We start from the raw sequence: 13240 nt of genomic DNA on the forward strand, positions 1-13240 counted from the left end.
ACAAAACAATGGTAAGAAAATATGAATATATTTCATAGTATTAAAATAAATAAACAAAAATAACCAATTCATAGTCATAGCTACAACAAATTTTACAAATTGATGTGGTAAAAATGTGAGTAGTGTTACTTAAACAATATAATGAATATATGTTTGAAATTATTTTTTGTGATTGGTGAGATGCTAATTTGTAAGACATAAGTAGTAAAATTTGTAATATCTCTAGCATCACTTAATAATAAAATGCTGTGAAATGTATCACAGTGAAAATGGTGAAAATAAAGATATTAAATAAAAAAGAAAAAGTAGTGAAATAGGTGCAAGACAGACAAAAACTGCTTATGAGAATAGTGAAATGGTGAAAAGGTTACATGGTTTGGCCTTTGAGAATAACTTTTTCTTCTTTCTTTTTCCTGGGTCACTTTCAAGTGGGTGTCCTTTTTTTTTCTTTTTCCTTTTTTCTCAATGTCTTAGGGACTAACTAGAGTAGACTACATATGCAAGGATGTTTTAGGAGTCAGAGGGGGCAGGTGCCCCCCCTCGCCCCCCTCTGGCTCCGCCCCTGAGTGCACCTATCCAAGCCATATATCCCGAAGTCCTTAGATCCAATATTGAGCCCCGTTAACACCTGAAGGTTGGTTGGAGGCTGATTTGTTGGCTTCTGAATGGATATACCGTTCATGTAAAGATGTCGAAGGTTATTTGCCTTCCAAATGGAACATGGCAAAATGGTTATATGAGTGTGCTTCAAATCTAAAATCTCCAGGCGTGGTAGATCCTCTATAAATGCAGGAAATGAGTCTAGATAAGTCCGCCGCAAGTTCAAATACCTTAAATTAACCATACCAAGTTTCTCAGCTAACAGAGGTTTGAAGACACCCTCCAAATTGACCACCTTCTGCATCAAAAACCCTCCACTATTGATTGTATCACGTCTAGAAAAAAAGGGTGGTAGAAATCCAAGCGAGTCTGCAGATGTACGTTCTGACTTGCCATGGTGGAGATCAAGAAATCCTATATCTTTAACTTTTGGCAAGAACACATCATAGAGATAACATGGCATATGACATGTTTTTGGGGTTCCATCTGGCTTCCATCTTACTATTTCAATCATGTTTCTACACACTAGTTCTTCCAAATATTCCTTGGCCACATCTTTGGGGACGCTCGCCTCAGGTGATGTTTGAACAAATCCATGAGCAAGCCACAGCTGCTACAACCTCCGTATGGAGATATCACATGCTTTGGGAAAGACAGCCAAATAAAGGAAACATGGCTTTAACACATATGGTAGCATTTGATAGCTCAAAACTACAAAAATTGAGAGAGGTAATTGACCTTTACCAAAGTGTGCCGCCACTACCAGATCAATCACTCTTGACCACTCACTTGATTCCATAGTTGACAACACTCCTCCCAGTAGCATGATTGCTGGAGACAAACCGTGACATATTCTCAAAATGTCTTCTCTGAAGTTGTTTATGTCTGAGCTATTTTGTGGTCTATCTACTTTCTTCAAGAACAATGCCCAACTCCCCTCATCAGATAAATGCATAAGATTCAAACGAGAATTCCATAAATCATCATGCGACGCTACATTACAGTCACGGGTAGTAAGGATGATCCTACTTCCATTCTGGACGTTCGCAAAGGGATATGCCAGCATGAACCACACATCAACCGTGCAGACATCATCTAAGACTATAAAAAACCTAACTTTCATTAGAGTCTGGTATAGCACAGCAGACAGTTCCTCCTCGCTCATTGACTCTAAAGGCCCAAAAGGTACTTGAATCTTCATGAGTATGATAATCAACAGACCCCGATATGTTACATCCTTATATGCGAAATCCTTGGGAACATGAACCCACGCACGGCGTTCGAAATGCTGACGAATTTCTTGTCTGTTATAAACTTTCCTTGCCAGAGCTATCTTGCCAAGTGGTTCTTTGCTCACCAGTGAAATCACACGGAGGCTTTTTTCATTGTCGTCCAACAATCGGGCTTCCAGCTCCTTTTCAGCATCTTCAAGTCCAACAAGTGCTGAATGCCATTCTAGATCGTATTGGTAGTTGTTCCATCCTTCTTCAAGGGCTGAATTTCTCAGTTCCAGTTCCGTGTTCTCGCCGAATAGCTTCTCCACCGCGTCCATTGCCGGCACCACTGCTGCTCCCACCCCGTCCATGAGCTCTCCACCGTTCTCCACAGCACTCGGTGGCAGCGGCGGAGGAGGCTTCCCCCGATTGGGCCGATTCTTTGGACGGCCGCGAGGACAATGATCATCGTCAGCGGTGGGGTTGGGTGGGTTGATGAGCTCAACCTCCACAGCACTTGGTGGGGCCCTCCTCTTCAACGGCGGAGGAGGCTTCTCCGGATTGGGCGGTTTCTTTGGACGGCCGCGAGGACGAGGGTCACTGGCAACGGTGGTGTTGGGTGGGTTGATGAGCTGAACGTTACTAACAGAGAAGACAGAGGGGGTTTCGGGCTTCCAGCCTCTTTTTCGCTTTTTAGACACGCGACCCATATTGGGTTTTAGGGGATGTGGAAATTCTAATGCCGCGACTCAATGCAATGAGGGTAAAGACATTAGAACCGAGTTGCTGAAAGAAAAGAAAGAGAGGGTAGGTACGTAAAATTTTTTATTGTAAAACATTTGCAATGAAAAGATTTTCAAGTGTTTGGAATACAAAACACAGATCAGCCACCATCAACCACCACCAAATACAAGCACAGAACAGCCACTATCAATCCATAAATCTGAGCATTAAACCACCAAATCAGCATAAATCCAACCAAATCCACCCCAACAACCACCCAAAATCCAGATTAAAAAAAAAACCCAAAAATGCACGACCTAAAAGTTGGATTAGAACTTGAGAGGCACCCACTGCCATGGACGCCAACCGGCCATGGAGTCTTTACCAAGAGAGAAAACAAGAGAGAGAGACCGATCATAACAGATGAAGGTGAAGGAAGCCACCAACGCGATGGCAGCGATGAGAGACTATAGTCGGCGATGCAAGGGCTTCAGCCATGGGGGTCGTGGTTGATGAGAAGGTGGGCTGGGGGAGTGGCTTGTACTACATGAGAAAGCTGAACATGTAAGGAGCTGTAGTAAAATGTTTTACGCCTTTTTTTGGGCGTAAAACATTATACTTGTTTTTGGCTTGATTTTACATTTGACAATTTTTTTAGACAAAACAAACATGTTAAAGTGTAAAAAAAATTTCAGAAAATATCGTTATAATGATATTAATTAATTCATTTATATTTTTTAAAAAACTAGACTCATTTAGGTATTTTTTTGTCAAGCCACTTGGGCTTATTTTTTTCAAATAGATAAAACTTAAAGTAAAATATTTTATGTCAAGTAGCTACCTTAATGATGTGCCTACTACTTTTAAGTACAATACCTTGTGTCTGGTACCTTAAAATTCAACAGGGGATTCTGGCATTTTACCCTTAATTTTTTAAAAATTTGCCAATATGTCCCTATTTCCAAACTATTTAGGTGCGTGCCCCTATTTCGAAACTCGATTACCTTAAAATCGATTTTTAATGAAAAACTCGATTAGTTTAAAATCGAGTTTTAATGAAAAACTCGATTAGTTTAAAATCGAGTTATGCCCGATCAAACTAATAAAAAAAAAAAAAATTCCATAGAACTCGATTTTATGGAGATCGGGTTCCAAAATGCCACTATATGGGCTTTAAAACGCCACTATAGGACTCCCTCAACCTGCCATGGGACAATCACACTTAGAAAAAAAAAATTGCAAGAAAATGCTGCTATAGGGCTTTAAAACGTAACTATAGGGCTTAAAAACGCCACTATAGGGCTCCCTGAATCTTGTACGGGGCGATCACACTAAAAACTTTTTTGCATGGAACTCGATTTCCAGGAACTCGAGTTCCATGCAATTTTTTTTTTATTATTTTTTTTATAAGTTTGATTTGGCATAACTCGATTTTCTACAAATCGAGTATTTAATTGAAACTCGATTTTAAGGTAATCGAGTATCGAAATAGGGGCACGCCCCTATATAGTTTGAAAATAGGGACATATTGCCAAATTTTTTAAAAATTAAGGGTAAAATGCCAGAATGTCCAAATTCAACAACGTAGCTATTTGAGATTTCCATTGAGAGTTCATAAAGAAATAAAATGAAATTATCAAAAAGTGTAAGGGTCATATTTTTATGTATTGGCATATTTGAGATTAAAACGCACTTTATATAAATTTGAGTCTAAGTTTCTAGTATGTTCAAAGAGACCATGAAGTTGACAAACAAGTGGTATTAATGAAGACATGTATAAGGATACTCAAGAAATTGCTTAAGAAAAGATGAAACTGCAAATCTTGACACATGCAAATCTATCGAGATTTAATGAACCTTATTCTCGACACCTCACGATCTATCAAGCCTTTGGTAAATTGAATTCCAAATTCGCCATGGTGATAAGACTTTCTATGAATTTATGTACTAAGGTTCCATAATATATATATATATATATATATATATATATATAAACATATTTTATGACTGTCATCACGGATACAAAGAGACACATGCTTAACAAGAGTTGTTGCGATATTTGTGCGCTTAGAGTTTTGTACCAAGCTAATTTTGGTCCATCTAAGCATGAATTGAAGAACTCTGCAAAGTTACAAGCCTACAACAATAGAAAAAAAAAAGTTATTGTGGAGTTAGTTACAAATAGGGAGATTCATGCAAAGGAGAAGTCTTATAAAAGATTAAGTCCAATTGGGGATTAAAGCTGAGATTAGTATAGTTTTGTTGGTTCTATAGTAGGTAGGTACTTTGGGATAGGCCTATAGGGTAAGATTCTTTACACCTGTAATCGCTTTTTCTTATCAGTGAATTCTTCTAAAGTGATAACCTAAAATTCACTCAGTGAGGTTTTGCCTACGAGAGTTTTCCCCATCGTGATCAAATCGTTGTGTCAAACTTAATTTCTGATGCACTCTACTTAGTTTGGTGATTTGATTGTGCCTTAATCTGATTTGCATGTAATATTGACTAATTAATAAACTTGGGTAATAGGATTAATTAACTGGGGTGAATCTATAACTTAACATAAAGGAATGGAGAAAATCCAACCCTCTTTCCCCTTCACGTCCTTTAAAGTCTTAAACCCAGTGGTTGCAGTAGCGGTAGTTTTCGCGACAGTCATTTCAGTAGTCACATAGGAGGTGGATTTTGCGACACTAGCCCACCTTCTGCAATCATAGGTCTATTCTTTGAGCAATATTTAGGTAGTCCTAGAGCAATGCTCTAGGCTCTCACAAAATGTGTGGGTCCCATGGTGGGACCCATGTGTGGGCACCCACTTTGTGAGTGTCCAGATAGCACTACTTCGAGACTACCTAAGTGTTTTCCTTGTTCTTTCTTCTATTTGGTTTCATGGGTTTGTTTGTTTGTTCTTTGTTTGATTTTTCTTCATGCATGTGAAGGTGATGCATTGACAAAGCTCACAAAATCACAAATGAGAAGATAACCCTTTTCAATGCCTCGATATATCTACACAACAAGACGCAGATTGGGAAATTTTTGATGAAATCTTTGGCCATCAATGAATCTATTAGTTGTTCTCTTGATTTGGGTGTCTTTTTGTCGTTTTTTTTTTTTCGGGTCCTAAGTGTTGATTTGTGCAAGGGATTTTATGGGGCAAAATTTCCAATTTAGATCTTCCGTTCCGTTTGTCTTCTCCCACTTCTAGTTTTGATCTCCTTGGAGTTCCATGTCCTATTCAAATTCCAAGCCCACCACCTCTCCTATCAAAGTAACTCTACCAAAAAATGTTTGATTTCTATTCACAAGAAGGTGTTTGATTTCTAGCAAAGAGAGAAAATGGGGGCTAAAAGAGTTTTGTGTCTTGGGTTCAACAAGAGTGTCTAGGAAAGAGGACTAATTTTGTCACAGGGATATAAATAGTTTGACGTCTGTTTTGTCTATCTTTAAGTTGTCACATAACTAAATTTTAAAAGAGAAACCTTAGGTACATGACATAAGGTATTGTATCCAAGCTTTGCACTTTCAAATAGGATTGCATGTTCAAGTTTGATACTTTTTTTTTGGTTGAAAAGCTCAAATTTGTTCACAAGCAATTTGATTAATTTATTCATCTCCAATATGTAGTAATATTAGCTATTACTAAATTTTTTTAGTCCTTTGTAAATCTATGAATTTTTACTTAGAATAGACCGTTTATACCATCAATAAATTACAAATAATAATTGATATCATATGAACCTATTTGCAAATTTATACAATCTACTATCAAGTCTATATAAGTTCAAACATATTTTTATGTTCGAACTTAACTCCTTTAAATAAGCATAAACTTGGGTTTGAACTTGGTTTGTCTGCTAAATGTACGAACATTAAAAATAATAATAATAATAATAAAAAAATCATTTTCTTGAGTTGAATTCGAACTATTCAAAAACAACTTGATTCATTAAAGCTCAACTCCAATCAATTAATCAAGCCTCAAGTAAACTAAATTCTAAATTTATGACTCATGATGATTGAAAGCCTTGGGATTCATGCCTAGGGTTCCAAAACATATTTAACATCATATTGATCATTAGAAACATAAAAGGGAACACACAATGAAGAGGAGAGATTTACAAGTAGAAGAGTCTTGTTGAATTAGAGCTACGAATAGTCAAGTGCATAAGTTTATACTGTAGTAACAATACTAAAACCTGGTCTATAGTCTTGTATTATAAAACTTCAATTCTTCTTAGTAAATTCTTTCATTTGGTGGTGGTTGATACACTACTCATAGGTTTTTCCTCTTAGAATTTTCCCTTCATAATCATATGGCTATGTCAAAACTTATTTTCCACTATATTTATATTTTGCAATATGGTTGTAATGGATATGAACATAAAATTATTTTAATTTTAAAGACATAGTTGAAGAATTCTAGTATAAGGAAGTCTAATACACAACTTGATGAAGTGATCGATTGTGAGTGGTAAAAAAAAAGGTGGCGTGTTCCTATGAAAGTGATTGTCTACTAGTAAATACCCCATTTTGCAACTCTGACTTGCATCTCATGTGCATATTACTATCACATCAACTCATGGGGTAAAATGTAATTTTGATAGTTTGAATTCCAATTTTATAGCAAAAAATAAATCTTGAAATCATAACGATCAAAATGACAATTTATGAGCCTTAATCGGACCATCGAACTAAAAAAAGATATATCAAAGAAACAAGTTTTAATGGTAATATGCACATGCATGAATTAAGTCTCAACCACAGGTGATTGTGTACTCTTAATTTTAATTGGTCTTTTTTTAGTCTAGACTAAGTTTAATGAAGTATCATAATATTATTGCTTGCAGGTTTAATTTATTGTGGGGTTTCATGCACTGATTCAATCCATGAGACCAACCATTAATTAATTCCTCAAAATTGGATAAAATTGATTAAATTAAATGTTAATTGATTTAATTAAATGATTTTGGAGTTAATTGGTTAAGCTTGAAGTGCAAGGAAGGTTGAAAAATAGTGAAAATTTAGAGGAAATCATATCACAAATGAATTGGAAAGGAAAAGATCTAGAGAAACCTAGACCAAGTTATATCTTCTGGTACAGACTCCATCCAAACCTGTAGCTTATTACTAATCTTACACTGTCTGGCAAGAAAATAGGCAACTGAATTGCCTGAACGTTTAACATGAGAAATATTACCGGAGCAAAAGTCAGCAGCTTCAAGTGTTAATTTTCACGGGCATAATTAAAAAACTTTGTGCAGACTTTTGTCAGTTTTAAGGGCTAAAAAAATTTACTTCGGGCTTTATATATGTCAATGATGTCCTCAAAATATAAAGTGAACCCAAATTATTTGGCAATTAGAATATCTGTCTCTCTCTTTTTCCCTCATGGTTCCTTGAGAATTAAATTCATATTATTCTAGGATGTGTAGTCATTGTCTCCATCCCACACGCTTGATAATTACAAAAAAAGAATCCTTTATGACTTATGAGTGGTTCCAAAATTTTGAACTAAGAACCTAAACCTTATGAATTTTATGAAATTTTGGGTGTCACTAAAGTAAAGTACTAGACCAACCCCTTTGGATTGTGAATAAGATATTTTGCTACAATAATAAATTGTTATTATTATTTTTGTTGTGATTGTTGTTATATTTTCTTATTTTTATATTGTTGTTTTTGTTGTTAATAATAATAAAGGTTTTCAAAAATTAGAGCTGCACATAATTTACTATGTCACAAATTTTTAAAAATAAAAAATTGAAGCTAAGTCATAAGAGAGACAAAAGAAGAAGGAAAACTTAAAACTCATAGAAAATGCAATAATGATCTTGATGAGGTTTGACATTTTTTTGAAAATTAGAGTTGCACGTAATTTATTATGTCATAATTTTTTAAATAAAAAATTAAACTTTTTTTTTTTTTTGAGATAGAATAAAAAATTGAACTTGAAAGTTTAGTTGTAAGATAAAGATTAAAAAAAAAAAAAAAAAACGTAACACCTGTTGAAAATGCAATATTGACTGGTAGGATAACACTTTATTTTAATAGGTTTGAAAATGATAGATGTAGGGACACAATTTGTAACGACCCACACATGATTGTGGGCTCATACGTAAAGGGCCCAAACAATACAATTTGTAGAGCGTGGGGTTGAAAAGTTAGGCCTTGGTTACCGGACAGCGGTTTAGTCGTGGCTTTCATGGAAGCTTATATGAGGGTGGACTTGGCTTGACTAGCTAAGCTTTCCGTCGGTGCGGCTTGTAGGGTTTAAGTCCTCGGACCACGTCTGAGGAGCGTAGTATCCTTCCCCTTCTCCCTTTTGTAGGATTTCTTTTTTCTGGTGGATCCCCTTCCCCTTTGGCTCTCTTTCCCTTTTATACGAGTGTTTACTTCCCTTTCAGTATCCACGTGTAAGTTTCACTTTTTGGGGTATAAACCTGTCCTATCAATCCATACATAGAGTGGTTGGGGGTGGTTGGAAAAGTTAAATAACATGGTCTGGAGTAGGGTTCTATACTACGGTGTTGGCAGCTTTCTCCCTTGTCCTGTCCCTGTACTAAGTTTGTCCTTTTCTTCAGGCGTTTTGTGAGGTGCCGAGCATAAGATCGTCATCGGCCATATATTTGGGCCTTTTTTGGATTTTTACTTCGCGTCCTCGGAAATTATTCTCCTCGGCTTGGGTCTGGGCCCTACTATGAAGTGGGCCGGGACCACAAATTCTCCGACCCCACAATAGATATTCAAGAGTACTCTTTGTGTATTCAGAGAGGATTGCATAACCCTACCTTCTTGAGATTAATTGTTATTAAGATGAAATAAAGCAATTAAAGACCGTTATTAATCTTTCACAAAAGTGCAGAAGTGTGAGAGGTAAGGATAGACCTTTTAATTTCTATAAAGAAGATATAACTGGGTAAAATAATTTCTATAAAAAAGACACTAAATACATTTTTTAGTGCATCTACTCTTTGTTGGCTCTAGTTATTATACTACAAAAAATTGGACCTATAGTGGCGTTTGTGAAACGCCACTATAAGCCCTTTTGGCTATAGCAGCGTTTGCCATAGTGGCATTTTTAAAACCACCAAAAATTAATTTTTGGTAATCAAAAGATTTTTTTTTTTTGACGTGAAAAAGTTTTTTTAATTAAATTAAAAGATAATAAATAAATTAAAAAAAAAAACCAAAACAAAATACAAACACTATAGCTATCCCAGCAAATTCAAAATGAAACACAAACCCACCTAAAAAAATTCAAAATCAAACACAACATGCTCACATCCAAAAAAAAAAAAAAATAGTGTGGGTACCTAAGGCATGCTTGGCAACGTCCTCGGCATGCTTAACAATGTCCTTAGCCGACCTTGGCATGCTTTGCAACCTAGACGTCCCACATCGAAAGAAAACCCCCCCACTTTTTGCCTTATAAGCTGTGAAGCAAAGGGAGTAGTGTACCACCAAGCCTCTTGTGGCTTGGTGGTACACTACTCCCTTTGCTTCACAGCTTATAAGGCAAAAAGTGGGGGGGTTTTCTTTCGATGTGGGACGTCTAGGTTGCAAAGCATGCCAAGGTCGGCTAAGGACATTGTTAAGCATGCCGAGGACGTTGCAAAGCATGCTAAGGATGGCCGAGGACGTTGCAATGCTCACATTCAAAAATTAAAAAAAATAATAATAATAGCAACTCCACCCCAACACATTCAGCCGCCACAGACCAACCTGCAAAAAGAAATCATCAAATTGATTTTGAATTTTTCACTACTTTCTTGTTTCTATTAACAAAGATATTATCACACTTGAGATAGACCCATCAATAATATAAAAAAAAATAAGACAAAGAATTAACAAAAATTAATCAGAAATCTCAGAGACCCACAAAGAAAAGTTAACAGTAAACAAGAAATAGACCAAAAATATTATCAAAAAATAAATAGACCAAAACAATCATAATTTAAAAAAAAAAAAAAAAAAAAAAAAAACTTACCTGCAACTATACAACCAATGGCTTCAAACACCATCTACAAATTTGAACTAAATCAGTATGCTGCAACACCATTTGCAAATCCAAAACCCACAAACATTAACACCACCACAAATAAAACAAAAGAAATAAAATCAAAATGGAGAGGAAGAGAAAATAATCAATTCAGATGTGAAGTGAAAGAAGAGTGAAAGAAAAAGAAAAGAAGAAAGATGGAGGAGTGGAGATAAGGGGGAAAAAAAAACAAAAAGAGAAAGGAAGTCTGAGATGGCATTGAGAGATAAGGAAAAAAAAAATGGAGAAAGGAAGTCTGAGACTTTGCGTTTAGATAAGGGTTAGATATGGGAGAGTGGGGGTAGGTGGGGGGTTTTATTGTTTTTTTAAATATATATATATATATATATATATAAATAATATATCCACGATATTTTCATAATATTTTTATAACAAATTTTAAATGGTAAATTGTTACTAGTTGTTATTGTTAGGGCAAAAAATTAATCTTAGTGTTAGGTTCAAATTTGAACTAATAACAACTAATCACTTATAATTTGTTGTGAAAATATTGTAAACTTAGCATCTCTTATACATTAAAAAAAAAAAAAAAATATATATATATATATATATATATATATATATAAAGGGAAATGATATGTCAACAACATTTTCACAATATTTTTACAACAAATTTTAACTAGCAAGTTGTTACTGGTTGTTATTGTTAAGGAAAAAAAGTAATCTTAGTATTAGATTCAAATTTGAACCAATAACAACTAACTACTTATGATTTATTGTGAAAATATTGTGGACATAACATCTCTCATATATAATATATAATATAGGGCAAAACTTAGGTACAGTTCCTTAGATACAGTACTTTAGGTTCCCTACTTAAAATTTTGACATCTGTAAAATTTAACAATCAGACAAACCCCAAACAAAAGGCGTCAAAACTATTTTTTTTCCCCTTCTTCCTTTTTTTTCCTGTACTGCAACTGCAAGAGAAAATTAAACCAAAAAATGCAGAACCAAACAGGAAAGATAAAAAAATCAAAAAAAAAAAAAGCTAGATCTACTGGGTTTCAAACCAAAAAACAGACTCTTCTCCCTCATTTTCTCGGTAACCAAACAGGAAAGATTAAAAAATAAAAGCTAAATCTACTGGGTTTCAAATCAAAAAACGGACTTTTCTCCCTCATTTTCTCAGTAACCAAACAGGAAAGATCAAAAAATAAAAGCCAGATCTACTGGGTTTCAAACCAAAAAACGGACCCTTTTCAGCTATACTCGAAACTTCCACACTCTTAACATCAACAAAGCCATCGTCACAGCCTCTTTCATTAATTTGTCCAGAGAGAGAGAGAGAGAGAGAGAGAGAGAGAGAGAGAGAGAGAGAGAGAGAGAGAGAGAGAGAGAGAGAGAATCATAGAAAAGAAGAAAGGAAACAGATACACATACACACACACACACACCGAGAGAGAGAGAGAGAGAGAGAGAGAGAGAGAGAGAGAGAGAGAGAGAGAGAGAGAATCATAGATCAGAAAAGAAGAAAGGAAAGAGATACACATACATACACACACCGAGAGAGAGAGAGAGAGATATGAGATTTTTTTCTTTTTCCTTTTTTCTGGGTTTTGGGTTTGGAAGAGAAGGGTCAGATATGAGATTTTATTTTATTTCTTTTTTCTTTTTTTGGGTTTTGGGTTTGGAAGAGAAGGGTCATGGGTGGCTTGGAAGAGAAGCGTACAGGAAAATGAAGGAAGAAGGGAAAAAAAGAAAAAGAAATTTTAGTTTTAACACCGTTTGCTTGGTTGTTAAATTGGATAGATGTCAAAATTTTAAGTGGGGAATCTAAGGCACTGTACCTAAGGAACTGTACCTAAGTTTTGTCCTATAATATATATATATATATATATATTCCTAATAAAAAATTAAAAAATATTGTAGGAATATGTGAATATGCCGTAGGCTTGAACCCATTTGGTGGTTTTTTTTTTTTTCTTTTTTGGTGGGCTATAGCAGCGTTTTGCAAACGCACTATAGGTCCATCAAACGCCACGATAGATCTTTTTTTCTCCTCTAACTCTTATTTAAAAAAAAAAAAAAAAAAAAAACCAACCTAAAAAGGGAAAAAAAAAAAACTAAAATAAAAGTGCTTGTAGTGCACTATAGGTCAAGGGCCTATAGTGGCGTTTGTCAAATGCCACTATAGGTCTTTTTCTCCTCCAGCTCTTTTTTTTTTTTTTTTTTTAAAAAAAAAAACCCCAACCCAACCCAACCCAACAAGGAAAAAAAAAAAAACTAAAATAAAAAGTGACCATAGTGGCGTTTGACAAACGCCACTATAGGTCCTGGTCTTATAAGGGCCTATAGTGGTGTTTGTCAAGACCAGGACCTATAGTGGCGATTGACAAATGCCACTATAGGACCTTAGAAATGCTGCTATAGACCTATTTTTTAAAACACCACTATAGGATTCCTTGAACGCAACTATAAATATGTCTATAGTAGCGTTTACAAAGAACGCCACTATAGGTCCAGTTTTTTGTAGTGACAAGTGCTGCATACACTAGCATGAGAAACAAAAGTATTGAAATCATTGGATGATACGTGATAATATATAGTCCATTGTAATATACTTTCATCAATTGAGACCAAATTGTTGACGTATCTATTATTTAGATATAATAATTATTAATGTTTAATTCTTCTTGAATAT

General features: G+C 35.2%; 1 protein-coding gene across 1 annotated transcript; it reads right to left on the reverse strand.

Annotated features, from left to right (window-relative positions):
- Positions 1-517: 517 nt before the first annotated feature.
- On the reverse strand, positions 518-2524 carry LOC115964258 (disease resistance protein RPM1-like). The gene is made up of 2 exons (XM_031083610.1): positions 1364-2524; positions 518-1213 (listed from the first exon to the last, which is right to left on the reverse strand). Exons 1-2 carry the CDS (start codon positions 2522-2524, stop codon positions 518-520), a joined length of 1857 nt encoding a protein of 618 aa, XP_030939470.1.
- Between the last annotated feature and the right edge of the window lie 10716 nt (positions 2525-13240).

The sequence above is a fragment of the Quercus lobata genome, chromosome 10 (assembly GCF_001633185.2).
Source record: "Quercus lobata isolate SW786 chromosome 10, ValleyOak3.0 Primary Assembly, whole genome shotgun sequence".
Classification (NCBI taxonomy): domain Eukaryota; kingdom Viridiplantae; phylum Streptophyta; class Magnoliopsida; order Fagales; family Fagaceae; genus Quercus; species Quercus lobata.